The sequence below is a fragment of the Balaenoptera borealis genome, assembly GCF_965194805.1.
Source record: "Balaenoptera borealis genome assembly, chromosome: 21".
In the NCBI taxonomy this organism is placed as follows: domain Eukaryota; kingdom Metazoa; phylum Chordata; class Mammalia; order Artiodactyla; family Balaenopteridae; genus Balaenoptera; species Balaenoptera borealis.
Window position 1 is genome coordinate 25,224,367 of NC_138880.1, and position 16,823 is coordinate 25,241,189.

General features: G+C 46.2%; 2 protein-coding genes across 6 annotated transcripts in view; one reads left to right on the forward strand and one right to left on the reverse strand.

Annotated features, from left to right (window-relative positions):
- The first annotated feature begins 56 nt into the window (after positions 1-56).
- Positions 57-16,821, forward strand: LOC309619752 (claudin-22-like). 2 transcript variants are annotated; one of them, XM_082375406.1, is made up of 2 exons: positions 57-2,091; positions 16,452-16,821. In XM_082375406.1, exon 1 carries the CDS (start codon positions 1,394-1,396, stop codon positions 2,054-2,056), a length of 663 nt encoding a protein of 220 aa, XP_082231532.1. In that variant the 5' UTR covers positions 57-1,393; the 3' UTR covers positions 2,057-2,091; positions 16,452-16,821. The 2 variants fall into 2 exon arrangements, with proteins under 2 accessions (XP_082231532.1, XP_082231531.1); XM_082375405.1 differs by lacking the exon at positions 16,452-16,821 and adding an exon at positions 5,552-5,887.
- The window catches only part of WWC2 (WW and C2 domain containing 2), a 163,060-nt gene continuing 149,668 nt past the window's right edge, over positions 3,432-16,823 (reverse strand). For all 4 annotated transcript variants that reach the window (XM_082375186.1, XM_082375188.1, XM_082375187.1 and 1 more), the window contains 3 exons: positions 13,480-13,722; positions 9,240-9,367; positions 3,432-6,220 (listed from right to left, as the gene is read on the reverse strand). In XM_082375186.1, the coding sequence (XP_082231312.1) occupies positions 6,154-6,220; positions 9,240-9,367; positions 13,480-13,722 (438 nt within the window). In that variant the 3' untranslated portion in view covers positions 3,432-6,153. The remainder of the gene's footprint in view (positions 6,221-9,239; positions 9,368-13,479; positions 13,723-16,823) is intronic.

Sequence of the window (16,823 nt, forward strand, 5' to 3'; positions counted from 1 at the left end):
GAAGTAAGAAAGAGGCAAATCTTATATCTAAAAGAAAATGATTGTGGTAAGCATTACATTAGATATGAACAAAACAAAATTTCATTCATCTGGTTATTTAAATCAACATTTGGTGGCGGTTGTCCAAGAGAGCACTATTAAGCTTTACTGTGTTCATTTGATATTAGAAATGTTTTTTTGGTTTTGTTGGTAGCTGAAATTGATAATTAGTTCCTGTTTCCTAAAGAAAAAAACCTAACAATCTGAAATCCTTTAAGCATTCTGCACTAGCAAAACCACATGCTAAGCCTATCCAAAGTGCTATTTCCACAACAATGACTTGATCTTTCTTGAACAGAGGTGGTTTGTTTAGGAAATTGCTAGGAGCCCTGTGCGGCAGGACTTTATGAGGCTGAAGGTTTTCAGCACATTGTGATACTCTCAGATTTAAAATACTGGCCAATCTCTTCTCGTCTCTTCCCTCAAAAGCTTCGTACTTTAAAAAGATAAACAATTCCAAAAATATTTTTCTTAATATCCAGCTCATCTGCCCTAATAAAAATTTTCCTTTGTTCAATTAAAAGTTACATGCATGGGGATGAACCAACAGAGACGTTGATTCTAACTTACGCAGTCCTACTGCTTAACTTTTCCAGGGCATAGAAAGCATATTTAAGCAAAGAAACAAAACATAGCAAGTATTTATGTCCCTGTGTGTGAAGCTGTCAGGAAGGCGTGGAAGTAAACAGACCTGATATTTAGTTCAGAATCGTTCATATGTTATTAGGTATATGTAGCCTAAGAGATTAAAAAAAAAAAAAAGAAAACCCTGATTTGAGGTCTACAGAAGAGATTTCTGAGATTGATTTATTTGGTTAAGAAATACTTTTCTTGAACCTGTTTTTAAAAATGATAACACTCAGTTATAACCACAGTATGCGTATTGAAATGAGACCTCTTAACAGTTGAAAATCTGATAGGTGCAATTAGTAAGATATAAAGTAGCAGTTGAACCAAACTGTCAATTAAACATCTTGCACGGAGACTTCGTAATTCTTTGACTTGTCAGAAAGGTCAGGAACAACGTGAAAGCCATTTATACTTTAACAATGAGAGGACTATTACTACTTAATGTTATTTCAGGGACAAACTGCCTACTACAAAATGCAGCCCATAGGACGTGAACGTGATCTTGGCCACACCTTGTCATTACTGGTTTGCAGAATTATTTCCCTATCCTTTTCTGAAAACTATTCAACATAGAATTGAACGATAGCAACTCTGGCAAGAATCCTCCTATATACACAATGAAAAAATAGTTCTGAGCTCTGCAAGTGATAACACAAGTGTAACACTTCTTTTCACAGACACTGAAAGGCAGGGGTTGGTCTGGCTAAGGTCACAGGATTTTATAATGGCTTTAATTTTTAGAGCTGTGGCACAATTAGCGGGAATTTCACTATCTTTGCTGGGATGGGTTTTATCTTGTCTTACAAACTACCTGCCACAATGGAAAAATCTCAACCTGGACTTAAATGAAATGGAAAACTTGACCATGGGACTCTGGCAGACCTGCGTCACCCAAGAGGAAGTGGGGATGCAATGCAAGGACTTTGATTCTTTCCTGGCTTTGCCTGCTGAGCTCAGGATCTCCAGGATTTTAATGTTCCTCTCAAACAGCCTGGGATTCCTGGGCCTGCTGGTCTCGGGGTTTGGCCTGGACTGCTTGAGAATTGGAGAGCGACAGCAGGATGTCAAGAAGCGGCTGTTAATCCTGGGAGGAGTTCTGTTCTGGACAGCAGGAGTCACAGCCCTTGCTCCTGTCTCTTGGGTCGCCCACAGGACAGTCCAGGAGTTCTGGGATGAGACCATCCCCGAGATTGTGCCCAGGTGGAAGTTTGGGGAGGCCCTCTTTATCGGTTGGTTTGCTGGATTCTCTCTCCTGCTCGGAGGGTGTCTGCTAAACTGGGCCGCCTGCGGGACCCAGGTTCCCCTGGCTTCCGGTCAATATGCAGTGGCAGAAACGTCGCCTCACTGTCTACACCTGGAGATGAAAACCACTCACCTGAAACTCTAAGCCAGAAGGGATCAGCGGTGCCCTCAGATGATTTGGTAGGATTTCCTGTTACACAGTAACCCATTCACTATGCTTTTGATTTTCTGAAATGCATTTTCCCGTTGCTTCTGAAACTGTCATTTCTTCCTAAGATGGTAAACCACTTTTATCTTCTACTCTGAGACCAAAACCAATCAAGACTTAACAGTAATCATACTCATTACTGGGGATGAGTTTTCTCAGTTTTAAAATAGATTCAGTGATTGCACAGAACCGGTAAATAAAACATTGTATTAGTACCTACACATCTTTTGAAGGTGTTATTTAATAGAGATGAATCATTTGGCAATTGGAAATGTTACTGCTGACCATTGACTTCTTTCAAGTGTTTAAGATCACCTATTATACTGAAACCAAAGTCTGGCTGCTTATTTTTTTAAAAGGTATGACATCTGATTATATTAGAAAACCTGCTGGCTCTCTGAAAGCTTGAGAGGTGCATATGGGGGACACATCATCTGTTTTTTAATTGGAGACTTCAGTGCCTCTATGGAGACTTTTCCATTCATTCATGTCTTCTTTACTGTGTCAGAAGCAGAGGAGGGCAGTCTTGTGTTTTAAAGATTCATGTAAAATCTACCACACCAACATGCTTTTGCTTCTGTGTCCTGTGCTCTGCAGTAGATGGTGCAGCCACAGGGGCACTGCAGGTTGGGACTGGGGGGTGTGGGCAGATCTCCCCACCCCCCCTTTTAAAAAAAAATCAGCAATATATATGGTCCAACCAAGAACTATTCACAGCAAGCTGCTGGCTTGGGGAATTCTTTTTTTTTTTTTTTTAATTTATTTATTTTATTATTTTATTTTATTGGTTTTTGGCTGCGTTGGGTCTTCGTTGCTACGCGTGGGCTTTCTCTAGTTGCGGCGAGCGGGGGCTACTCTTCGTTGCGGTGCACGGGCTTCTCAATGCGGTGGCTTCTCTTGTTGCGGAGCATGGGCTCTAGATGTGTGGGCTTCAGTAGTTGTGGCACAGGGGCTCAGTAGTTGTGGCTCATCGGCTCTAGAGTGCAGGCTCAGTAGTTGTGGCGCACAGGCTTAGTTGCTCCGTGGCGTGTGGGATCTTCCTGGACCAGGGCTCGAACCCGTGTCTCCTGCATTGGCAGGTGGATTCTTAACCACTGCACCACCAGGGAAGCCCCCAAACTTGGGGAATTCTTTATGAAAGAGTTTATATTTGTTTGGTATATAGTTCAAGTAAACTTTTGTGTTTGCACCAGAGAAATTCACTGAACAATAAATGACACTGAAATAAAGTATTAGGTAATATGTATCTTTGTTTAAAAAAAAAAAACACTGAATTTTTTTCCACCCACAAACACATGAAAAGTGCAGAAACCAGAGTTAATCTATGTGATGTATTTGCATACTTTTACAAACAAGACAAATTAAAACAGAAACATATTCAGAATTTAACCTGATTAAATATTTAGTTCAGTCCTGAGCTTTTGATATTTAATACAATATAAAGTAATAGCAAAAAAAAGATTTTAAATTTATTTGATTTGCATGCTACAGAGATTCAGCTAAACTTTGTTCATTTGGCTAGCAATATTCTTTTTGTACCTGTAACACTTAGATTCTGATATACAAAATTGTAATAACATACTGATAATTCAAACTTGAGAACTAAATATTACATTCTTTTTACCCTGTGAAGAATAAATTCTACCTTTAAAAAATAGTACTTATAATATTAAAATTCATGTTGTCCATATGGTTTTGTGAGCAAGTTATTAAAATGTTTTGTCACTGTGAATCATTTGGGTTAGTACAAATATGACAGGATTGTTAAAAGCTGCCTATAAATACATAACACTATTGCTGATTTTTAAAGAGTGAAAAAGGATTATATTAAGTTTGTCTCTCATGTTAGAAATGAGCAAATGCTGTAAAATAAAACCAAAAGCATCTTGGTCACAACTGCTAACTACCAGCCTGAGACAGATTTTATTCTTTTATGCTTGTCTGAAACTCTTTGTCGTACAAAAAGTTAACAGCTAATCTGATGGAATTTATAAAGCTGTAAATATTCCAATATAGCCTCTTCTGTGTCAAACATTTAAGATGGCCAGAACCGAACTATATATTAAACAGAACATAAATAAGACCGTAAATAAATAAATGAAGAAAATAAAATCGTACGGTACAACCACACATAATCCTATAAACATTTTCATGGTCAAACTAAGAAGCTGAAAACAGCTGACCTTCATTTAACTCTACATTAAATAAACTTCTGTTTTTCACATTTGACCTCGACAAGGATGAATGGTGCTCTTCCTCCAGTTCTCCTCGGTCACCTAACAGGATGAACTGGGCCGCCTGCAAGGACTGTACTCAGTCAATTCACGAGGCTGGTTTTTGTTCAAAGTAGTGTCACGTCCAGTTATTCCTTCAAAGACTTTTGTATATAAATGGTGGGACACTGGGAAAAAGTCATTACAGTTCTAGGCTCAGAAATGGCTTGATCTGAATTTTGATTCTGATAAAATGAACGTTCCAAAACATGTGTAATTACTTTCAAATAAATATTCTTACCAATGAGGATTCTAGCTTAGGAACAGAACTTGTGTTTCTTTTTTTTAAGGGGCCCATTCCTTTAAGATGATTTTTTCATCTCTTAAAAAAAAAATTGATTTCACTTGTTACATAAGATGGCTCACCAAACATTGCCTCTTCCAGTATTACAGACCGAGTAATATGTATGATTTAACTTGCATAAAACTATTTCTTTTAAAAGCCTTTTATGCTGGCAGAGCTAACCTGGGGATTTGTTTCTTTTAAGAAGTGCTTGGGTCGGGTAAGCTCAACTTCTCCACTGGAGGAAACTTTGGTCAGTTTCCATCTTGTTTGCCTGGAATATATATATATATATATTTATTTATTTATTTTTTACAAATGACTCAGCTTTTACTTCAAATTAATAATCTCCCCAGGCACCCTCTTCTCTTTGCCTCCCAACTCCTTACCACAAGTTATAGATAGGATTCCCTAAAAATGACAGCTGCAAAGTAATTTCTAGTAAATGTTAGAAACCTGTTTACTGAAGTATTTAAAAAATTTTTGGCAACCTTGATTCAATCAAGATACCCTTTGCTCTGTTCCTGGTTTCAGCAAGTGATGCTCATGTGTTCCCCTCCACAGTACCAGCACTGTCTGTGCTCAGCACCCTGGGCCCCTACCTTCCCCCACTTGGTACCATCCTCACACCTAGGACGAAGCATGACTGGTGCAAGCCAGACACTCACGTCTGAACACCGACGCGCAATCGGGTTGAGCGAGAAGCAGCAGCTGCCCACTGACGTGCTGATTCTAGTGTATTTGAGGCGAACTGGCTTTCTCCTTTCATCTCCCTACCCTTAAAGTCCTGCATCACGGGATCTGTATGTGCTGGGAGCACTGCTCCTTCGCATTCTTGCCTTCCTGCACGCAGCGTTTTGTTTTTGTTTTCTTTAGACAAATAGAAAAGGACCAAGAAAGGCAGTTGTTTTAAGGAAACAAAGTGTTCCGACAGAGGTGACGGAAATGAACGCAGCACCTGTTTCAGGTGGACCCGGGACTCTGCACTGAAGCTCATGCTCAAGTTCAACCTCACGCTGAACGAGATGCCCTCTAGCACCAAGCATCACCTGGCGCCACTGCCAGCTTCATAGTTGCTCATGGGAAAACAAAGGAAAAGCGAAAACCGCCTGCTGCTAAACTGAGTTATTTCTCAACAGTCGGTTCAATAGGATACACGCTGGGTCCCGCCTCTATTCCATTTTTTACCAAATAAAGCCCATTGGCGATACACGTACACTGTACATCTGTGTACCAGATGATCCTGTTTGGGTTATCTGATTTTTTTTTTTTTTTAAACATGTAAGAATTACATTCAAGGTACTTTACAAATTAACATGTTGAAAATCTGATGTGAAATAAAAGCTCTTTAAGAATTGACAGTTATATTACAAAAAAACCCAAAAAACAAAAAACAAAACCCCAAACAAGAAAATGTTCAGTCTTTTGCCCTCCCTAAGAAATGAAGAGGTGAAAACACGATCTCGTCAGCGATGTAATCAGACGTCATCAGCCGGCAGGGACGGGATGCTGATCTTCGCTCTGGTGAAGTAGGCAATCTTCTCCCTAGAGCCGGGGTGAGAAATACACCGACTTCAATAGGATGTTGAAAATGCTCTATGCCCGTTAAAAATAGTCCCAAGAACGCCAGCGTTGTCTCCACAGGCCCGGATGGGAGATCTTGTCCTTAGCTAGAGCTCCATTTAAAATCAAGACTGTCTTCGCCTTTTTACGGAAGGACATAAAGGAGAACGGCAGCTCTGACCCATGGTAACCACCGGTCGACAGAGGCAGTAAGGTCCCTCCCAGGATTTCCAACCTCAGACAGGTTTTAAACCACTGGGGCGGGGGTGTCGGGGGAGCGTGCCAGTCTAGGTCTGAGCATTTCTAGACCAGGTAGTAGAGGATTCCAGGGGCCAGAATCCTCACAGGAAAGTACACGATCTGGGGAGAATTCTTTAAACTCAATACCATGCTAAGGTAAGGGCAACATAATGAGCGATGGATACCGGGGCTCAGATGAGGGAAGAGAAGGAGCCTGACCGTCGTAAAGGCAGATCTGCCGCATCCCGATGCGGGGATGAGTAGAAACAACCTGAGAGGGAGGGGCTCAGAAAGAAGGGGCGGGAGGGTTTTCAGAGCTTAGGAGAGTGTCAAGAAAGTAAGGTTTTAGGGTTGTAGAGCCGCCAAGGACAGGAGCAACACGTCTAGCCTCCAAGAAGCCTTCACATTGAACAGTCCCCCCTCAACACAGGCTGCTGAGGGGGTTCCCCACATGCGGACACGCTGGAAGCCCTAAGGAGGCACAAAGCACGGGCCCGCCTTCGAGAAACTGGGGGTGAGATGGTGCAGGAGCATGGTGTTACGATGCAAGAACTGAGGCGGAAAAGCTCTATGTCTAAGGAAATGAGAGAGAAGGAAGGAAGCATGAAAACCCTGGGCAAGTTGGAAGGAGAGTTATTTTTGTGCTACAGCGTCCTTTCCATTTGCTCAATTCTATGAGATAAAATTAAGAATTAAAGGGGTGAGTGAAAGTAGTCACGATGTCACTGAAGGCAGAACCCAAAACTGGGGTCTTTGCTTCAACACTTCCCGCAAGCGAATTTCTTTGGCTCACGTGGTGCTTTTTAAACACACAAATTAGTTGTCAGTGTCTACGCTTGATATGTTTCACATAAAATTCCTGATTTCTACCTTCCCTCGACAAATCGGAAGAGCAGGGAGCCCTGGGCTTTGGGAGAGCAGCTCAGGGAGAGCGCCCCAGGCCCCTGCACATATCCTGGTCCATCTCCCTCTCCTTCATCACCTGCCTGGTGATACGCCTGGCTTTGGGTGCTAAGGGAGTGTTTATAAACATTTATTTCGGGTTTTAGCAGCAGCTGAGGTTGGATGACTTCTCCTCTGGACAGTGTTTCTTGCACCAAAGGCACGAGAGGATTCCCCGCACCACCCTGCAGTTCTAGAAATCCAAGGAGCGGCATCCTCTGAAAGTTACAAGAGCGACCCTGGAGCTGAATGGAGACAGGAAAAAGCTGACTCTTTACTATAAGCCATCGTGTTAAAGAGAGTCTGAGCCTGCCATGACCCGTCTCCTTCCCCCGCACCCGACTCACTCAGGACAGCAGGAACTGCCACTGCGTCCTCTGGCACCAAACCCATCCCTTCCTAATGAGCCCTCTCCACCCCACATCCCGTCTGCCCCGCACATCAGACATGCTCCTTGGGCTTCTCCCACTTCAGCCCAAGAGCTTCCTACAGACCCCTCCACACGACACACACACACACACACACACCCACACCCACCCACCCACCACAGACCAATAAAACCACATCTCTCCTGTCGCCTCCCTCTCACTTGACTGAAACTGTCCCTGGATGGTCACCAGTGGCCCCCAGCCTGGGGAGTGTCTTTCAATCCTTCTTTGCTGTTGCCTTTGACAGCGTCTGTCACCCTCCCCCCTTAGCTCCAGGACCACGCTCCCCAGTTCTCCTCTTAGCTCTCCAGCCATTCCTTCTTAATCTCAACAGTCTCCTGTCCTGGTCACCTTCTCACACTTTCCGGGATGTCAGACCCATGTTTGTTGTGGAACCACCATATGTGAGATGAAGACTCCCATTTTTATCTCCTGGCTTCAGATTTTTATTTCTACTTACCTACTGACCACGGCTTCCCAAGCTGGCCCGCGGGAACTGTTAGGCTGGTATGTCCAAAAGCAGAACTCTCCCCGCCCCCCAGCGCCCCTCCGTCCACCCGCCTCCCATCACCCTCCTATCGCCTGCCTGGCCTCCCCTTTCCAGGGTCTGCCCGGCCGCTCTCCACAACGCCTCTAACGCCCTCACTCACTCCTGCGCTTGGAGGCCCCTGCTGGTCCCCCACCACTCAAAGCCAGCGCTGGAAGCTTCGACACAGCACACGGGGCCTCGTGTGGTCGACAGGCTCACCCGCTGGCACTGACCTTTAAGGCTCTGTGCCTCTGTCCCTGCCGGTCCCTCCGGCCTCGATGCCCTTTCCAAAACCACCACGCCTGGCGCCTGACACCCGCGTACCCATTCTTCCAGCCTGTACGGCCTCGTAGACTCCCGTGCGCTCCCGCAGGCCCAGTGTCTGCCCTCACGGGACCCCGCCTGGCCTTCAGGGGGCTCCTTCCGCGTGGCACTGCCCGCCCCCCTCACACAGACCGGAGCCTCCTTCAGGCCAGGGGCGCTTGCCCTTCTCTGGGTGCCCGGGCCCAGCCCCGTGCATGGCTCACGGGGCCTGAGGAACAGTCCAGGGAGGGACCAGCAAAACCCCGAAGACAGGTGACTTTTCTGTACCTTTTTGTTTTCTGCGTTAAGATTTCTCACTGAGATGTCTAACTGCTCCTAAGAGCTGGGGACATCCCGGGTCCCCGGGGAGCCGGGCTCAAATGGAGTCAGGACTGTGGCCGGCAGGGTCTGTGAGCTCAGGGACACACACACATCAAACCGGAAGCAGAGGGCCTGGTGTCCCACATCCCAACACGTGTCACCTGCCAGCCACCCTGCGGTGCAGGCCTGCGTGATTCAGACACACGGGGACAGCCCCGCCCGTCCCACGGGCGCTCACCTGAAGGACTGCACCTGCCGGGGCACCTTCCGGCTCTGCTCCCGAAGCCGGCACACGTCCTTGGAGACCTGCCTCATCAGCTTCTCTGCGTTCAGGTCCTGCTTCTGCTCTTCTCTGGACTGTTCGGCCTGGTAAGGAAATGAAAACACAGAACCCCCCGGAACATTAGTTAGAGATTCCCAAAGGGGTGCGCTAAGGCTTGAAGGACGCCGGGCTCGTGTCAGGAGGCCAGCCCAGCAGGACGACACCCGTGCGCTCCCCTCACGCCGACAGGGAGCAGCTACTGGGTCGGGGCAAGTGTGCTTTAATGCGTTTTAAAATTCTTATCACATAGGCAAAACGGGATCATCTTGTTACATCTGGAACACCTGGTAACTGCCCCCCCTCTCCACCCACCAAAACAGAAATTTAAAACTACTTACAGCACCATGTCCAAGAAATATCTACTGTTAACATTTTGGAGAATACACTTTCAACCTCTTATTCATCTTTTCAACCCTTTTTTTTCTGTCTTAGTCCTTTTAAAAGCTGTTTACTGAAGTAGAATTTACATACCAAAATAGTGCACACAGACGCGTGTGCAGCTCAAAGAGCCTTTTACAAAGTGATACCCTTCTCGAAACTACCAGACTGTAAACATCCCAGCGAGAGGACAGAGCACGTCCCAGTCTAAGTTTCCACAGAGGCTTCTACTCCCAGGAGGACGCGTTGTGAGTTGCGCTCAGCCCTTGGCAGGGAGGGGCGGGCGTGTGTATTGGGAGGGGACACTGTTAATTTGAGTCAGGGGTTGGGGAGACTCCACTCATTTGGGCACTCTCTCCCCATGACCTCCCAACTGGGGCGCTACGGTAACAGAATTTACTGCTCAGTGGAGGCCACTGGTCATGGTGGGGCAGCTGGACCTGTGAAGGAAATGGGTGAGGAAATTTAGAATACTGGTGTTTGCAGCTAAGTCTTACAAGAGAGATCAGCTCGGGATCAGAACTAAGTAGTCGGCACAAAGAGATGGAAGGAAAAGTGGCTTTGCTGACGGTGGTGCCTGTAGCCTAGAGCAGCTGATGGTCCCATCACTGGGACCCTTCTGCACTTGAAAAAGCCGACTGCTGTGCTTGTGTTGTTAACACAGGCAGCTGTAAACTTTACAGTAAAGAGCAAGGTCTTCCGGCTTAAGAGACAAAAGACAAGAACCAGTCTGACTGGTTCACAGCCTAACGGATACAAACAGCAATTCTACTACTAGAATTCTATTCGTGCTTTGGAAATGCTACTGAAACAAGAAAAGTGTCCCAAAATGTATAGGAGTGTTCACTTCCACACTGTCTATGACTGAAATTTGGGAAACTATCATTAGTAGAATAATGAAATAGTTATATTTATGATTAAATAAATATGATATGATATATTCATAATGTGTATTACAAATGCCTTAAAACAATCAATTTCAGCAACATAAACAAATATGGAAAGCTGTTCATCTTACATGACTAGAATTAGGTGGGGAAAAAAATAAGTTGCAGAACAGTATGTCTTCAGACCCTAGTTTTCTGTAACTCTTCCAAATAACACTGACACATATACATGGCATAAAAAAGAGCTGGAAGGACATATAACAGTCAACAGAGGTCATCCCTGGGGAGTGGGACTCAGGGGCACTTCTATCAATACTTTTTGCTTTATATACTTCTGCATTATTTGGCTTTGTTACAACATGTTAATTTTTTAACTAAAAAAAACTTTCTAAATTTTAAAATATTCTCAACACACAAAGTGCACTAAACTCAGTTTAAATTTGAAAGCAAAAATGCTTGTGGCACTTTTAGGAAAGATGACATTTTACAAAAACTATTTATTCAGCCAAGTACTGATGAAGATTCAGTTATACTCACACCAGTTTACGGAAAGCTAAATAGCCTACAATGGGGCATAACCTAGTTAGTACTTTGTTAATAATACTCTACCCCAGTAACATCTGATTTTTTTCACCACAAAGGATCCCTTTTCCAGATATTTTTTACTGCTCCCCTTTTCTCTCCTTGTTTTGAATGATTTTGTTTAGAAAAGTGGCCTATATTTAAGAAACAGTTCTTTCTTGATTATTTTGGAATTGATGAGATAGGTGAGCCGTCACTCGGAGCTTCTGAATTTGTGTAATTCAAATTCAAAGGGGACAGATGTGATATTTTAGTTACTTTGCGAAGCCTTACCTTCAGCCAATGGATGATTTTTTACTAGGCGTCAGGTTGGGAACTACTGACTTAGTAGACACAAAGAAATGACTTCTACCATGATGTGGTTCATCCAGCTAGGAAACTAGTAATTCTACTAAAATGTTGCTGCTATTCTAATTTTGGGGAACTTATAAGATGAACAAACCAATCTTAAAATGGCCATCTCCTTACTGACTTGAACAAACGGAGAGATCAGGAAAAACCAGCAAAGGAAGGTACATGCCGGATATACTTAGGGGAGAAAAGCTGGCCCGGTTTCCCCAAGAAAGTGTATTTTACCAGATCAGAGATACAACAGGCCCCCGGGACCCTGTTCAGTATTTTGTCCCCTTCCATATGAATGGAAGTGTGCGGCCTATTTTATCCCCTGTACGCGCTATTAAGACGGCCCCTCGAAGTAGCCTGCCGCCTGCTGCTGTTTGCAACTACCAGCATTTACGTGGCGGCCGCAGAGTCACTCTGAGACTTGGCTTTGTTCTGCGCAAAGTGAGACCGACCACCAAGGAACACACGAAGAGCCTCCTCTCCCTGCTGAGTGAGAACGCACTTTACCGCAGACTCCATTTGTCTCTGTGTTTATGTATTTATACCTGTACCTGGGTCTATATCTTCCTCCAAAAGTCTGGGTGCTAAAATATATCATAAAATTTTCATCAGGTGTTAATAATCGACAGTCGCCAGCTTTGCAGGCAGTCGAGGCTCAGCGCTGAGCACTTCACTGTAATCACTGAGTTCTTTTGTTGAATGAGCTGTATTAACATTTCTGACATATAATTTTCATAGCGGATTCTAACTTTTACAAATGTTAACATCTGTATTATTTTAAGCTTTTAAGAAGCCTAGCGTCACAGAACTGGCATTTTGACAGGGGAACACTCAGAGGAAGACAAAGAAATTTCTGCTTTGTAAGCAACCTGAGGCTCCTTTGGAAAAATACCAGCCCTTCCTCAGCACGCCTCTCCCCTTCTCACCCAACAAGTCACGATAAAGCTGCCTGGTTCAGGAGGATCGGAAGCCAGTTTTTATGCCCCGGATTCCAGGAGAGTGTGATTAACCTTCAGTTTACGCGGTGGGGGGCCTGACCTGCAGGAAGGTCCAGTGATTTATTTACGGTCACGTTAAGAAGCCTGACGGAGTAAGGAACACAATCCGTCCTAATTACAGTCCTGAGCTTCTCGCTCTGCTTCCTAAGGGGGTTGTACTATACACGAGGACACTACCTCTGATTCAGGTTTTATTCTGAGCTACAAAACAGACTTTCAGCCACAATGGAGGAAGGTTATGGAGAGTGACCCAGAGGCCTGACAGCATTCCTAACAAGGCAGGCAGATCTGGGCTCTGCTGCTGGACTCCGTTCACAGCTTCCCTGGGAGCCGTATTTTTTATGGCAATTGGCAGGCTGTTGGCTCATCGTGAGGCATTTTACGGCCACGGTGCTGAAAATCTCACAAATCCCCAACCGCCGGCGGGGGGGCAGGTGGATGTGAAAGGGCAGCGTGTGTGTGTGTGCATGTGCACCAGTGTGTCCACATGTGTGTAAGGAGTGGACGTGGGGCTTAAGAGCAAGCAGGAGAGAAGCCAACGGTTCTCACCAACTTCTGTGGCCGGAATGAAAGGCGCAGAATAGGAAGCAGTCTCTCTTTCACAGGGCGGGTGAGCACAAACTTCAGGGATGAGAAAAAAAGGCACATAACTCCAATAATCTATCTATACATACAGAGTTGGTAAAAATAAAGATGAAAAAAATCTGTACTCAGGGGAATCAGATTATTCTCAAAATGGTACAAACGCACCTTGCTTTGCGGGCTCTTTCTTCACTATCATTGGATGCAAGGGCTGCCACCAGGCAGGAGGAAACACAATGGGAACAAATGTGTTCTAAGTTCTAGAAAAAGGACTTGAAGACTCGAGCAAGACTGCGGTGTAGGCTGGTACCTTCTCCCCGGCGGGCTTTAGGCAACGTGAACTCCACGCGAGTGCCCCAGTGCTCACGGCGGCGCCGAGCTGCGTACCTGCTTCTCGGCCTGCCGCAGGAGCTTCTGGAACCTCTCGTCCTCCAGCACGCCCGGCGGAAGGTCCGTCTCGCCCTGGGCTTTCAGGTCCTCGAGCTTCTGCCTCAGGCCCCGCAGGGCCTGCAGCTCGTCGTTCAGGCGGCTCTGCCGGGTCAGTGAGGCCTGCAGGTCCAGCTCCAGGTCCAGAGAGGTTCGCACGGGGCATTCGGGCGCTGCCCTTCTGAGCACCGGCTGGCACACCGCCTGGAGGGTTAGAAACAACACGACACCCTCATTACGTCGGTGGTCACCTAACAGGAGGGCACTATCCCTGCTTCCTGCTTTGGCCGATGAGGGGCGAGTGGCAGTGATGTGGCACCTCCTGCTCCTGTTACAGGGGCAGCAAAGGCCCAGAGCGGGGAGGCCGGGGGCCTTGGTCCTGAAGGAGGACAAGCAGAGCCCCCGGCCCACCTGCACTGAGCACGCAGGTAAGCAACAAACGAGCCTTTATTCTTTTAAACCGCAGAGAGTTTTGAAGTTGGCACCGTGGTAGAGCCTAGCTTAGCCAGACCAATTTACTGCACGAAGCTGGCCTCTGTGAACGACAAATGCATCATAAGAATCTCACATCTGCTCCGTTTCAGGCCACGCACCTGCGTCCCCGCAGCTCACACCTCTCTCTTATCATTTCTGCACGCACTGGCCAGGACACAGCTGCTCAGGGGAGCTAGGGTTTTGACTCCTTCCTCGGTTTCCCATCACTTAATATCTATTCAGTACTTTCACCCCTGAATCACTGTGCTCCCTCTGGGGCCAAGCTTATCCACTTATCAAGAAATAATTACCGAATATGTATGAATGCATGTCCGCTGGGGGTTTGTAGGCAAAACACTAGGAGGAGAAGACACAATTTGTGACCTTGAGGACATCGTTTAGTGGGTGGTACGAGACAGTAAACAACAGCAAACCGAGAGGCGGCGGCTTCTGTGTCACAGGAAGTCAGGGAAGGGAGAGATCACTCAGGGCTGGGTCAGACTCGCTTGAGGAAAGGCCTTCAAACGAGGCTGGGCGGGACTGCCTGCGCAGAGGGAACAAGGAGGGCATTTCTTGCCTAGACTGTTGGCAGTGGGAATGGAAAATAAGAGATTACTAATAAAAACGGGTACTGTTTGATACAAGACAGAAGGACTCAGACCTGACGGGTATTCCAGCTGGAAGGTCTGGAACAACGGTGATGCTCATGACAGACGGGAAGGAGAGGCCTGTCCGTCCTGCTTCTCATTTCAGAGCCGCAGCCCCGGTCTGAATAGCTTTCCTTGTCTCCTCGGATTCCTCTTTCTCCTTGCCCAACATATCCTGCTGCAACATTCTCTAATGTTCTTATTATTAGCTTTCCCTTTATTCAACCTCTGCTCTAACAAACTTATTACACAGAAGAATCATCTAGACACACACTCTCTTCGACTGTACTACTCATTTTTTCAAGATCAGAAATCCTTCCCAGCTGTCAGGTACATGGAGGCTTTCTAAAGTCTCCCGTGGGCACGGCCTGCTGGTAAGTGTGTAACAGCGGGCTCGCTGGTTTGTAAGATCTGCCCATTTCCTTGGTGTCAATGCTCCCCGCCATGACTGCTCTCAGGCTGTCAGTGTGGTGTCGCTGAACTGGGGAGAGATGTGGCGATGGGTCCCCCCCAACCTCATGCCTCGCTGGCCGGGCTGCCGCCTTCCCAGCCAGGGAGCCTTCCACTGATCTCCTGAGGTGCTTTTGTTCTCTTCACCTCTACGTGGTTCTCATGCTATAACTCCTAAATCAGAATACACTTCCCCATTCACTTCTACCAAACTCTGTCTGCCCACTTTAAAAGCTATTGACAATGATCTCCTAAACAGTGTTTCAGGATTAACCTTTGTCTGGTTCAAGAAGTTCTAATAACTAAGTTTATCAGTAACCCGACTGTTTTTCAGCTCCACTCAATTCATAAACCCTGCTGGTTAAAAGTTCTCTGAAGAGTGCTACCATCCTCTGAAAGTATGTGCTTTTAAAAATGCAGGGGACTTAGAAAAGAGTTGGGAAGAATTTTCATTCAAGATGATGGAAATCTAGGTGCTTTTAAAGCACAAAGTTTGGTAATCTGAAAGATCTATGTTTCAAAAGGTCCTGAAAATGCTGAGGTGAAAGAAATGCTTGCATATTTACCTTTAGAAAAAAGAAGTATGCTTATGACTGTCAAGTAGCTAGGAAGTTAAACCAGGAAGCTACATGTTGCCCAGTCACACATCCAGTACTTTGCCCACAGCGGCACTAAACCAGAGCCGCTGGTGAGGGTAATGACTCAAGTTACCCTCCAGTCTTCACTCCCACCCACGGGGCCCAAGCCTGGCCGAGCTGGGTCCCTCCTCATCCCCTGAATGTGCTTCCCTGCCCCTGTGCCATGTCAGGCCACCTACCAACAGCACCCAGTATCCATCTCCATCCCTGCAACAAAACTACCACTTTCTTTTGAAATTTTATAGGAGCGTCAAGGCCAGACACCTTCCCCACGAAGCATTTTTGATTCTCCTGACCAGGTGAGCTCACTCCGCCCTTCTATCTGCACCTGGACTCGCCTGTGTGCCCTCGGAAGACCTCCTCCAGGCAGGGAGGTCCTGCCCGTCACTGCAGAGCTTAGTGTGCACAGCACAGCGCTGCATTCTTACTGAACACCGTGCTTTAAGCCGAAATAAAGCAGCTTTGGAAATTAGCACGAAACAAATTATTAGTAAACAAATAACTTTCCATTACTATTTCAGCTGCTGGTAAATAAACAGGAATTTCTGAACAGTCCAACCTTTTAATTTATTTAAAATTCTCCCAGAGTTTCCCTTTCGAGCTCATCCAGTGACCTCTGGCCTCCAGGAAAACCTGACTTGAGCATTTCCATCTACATTAATCTTAATCTTCTAAAAATATCTGTTTTTAAGCAAGCTACTAAAACCGTGTCCTCCTTTTCCAGAACGCCTGCCCCTCACTAAAGGCACCGGGTGTTACACTCTCCCCACAGCTGCTCAAGAGCCGGCCGTGGTGTGGAGACCGGCAGCAGAGATGCTCCCCCCAGCTCGGCAGCCCCGTCTCCATCCACGCTGCAAAGCGGATTTACCCTTCGTTATCAGAGGTTCACACCGGTGATGAATGAACGCTCTCCAGCACATCCTTCTCCATAACTGACACAACAGCTGTGTCTCCGTAATCCCAGCGGCTTCATCCCAGCGCCCCAGCGCCCGGGGCAAGGACACCCAGCACCCAGGACACGCCAGTCCTGGCGTTCATGTTCTGACATGCAAGACGCTGGGTGGGTCCAGGACAGCGGGATGCCGCCGAGGGAATA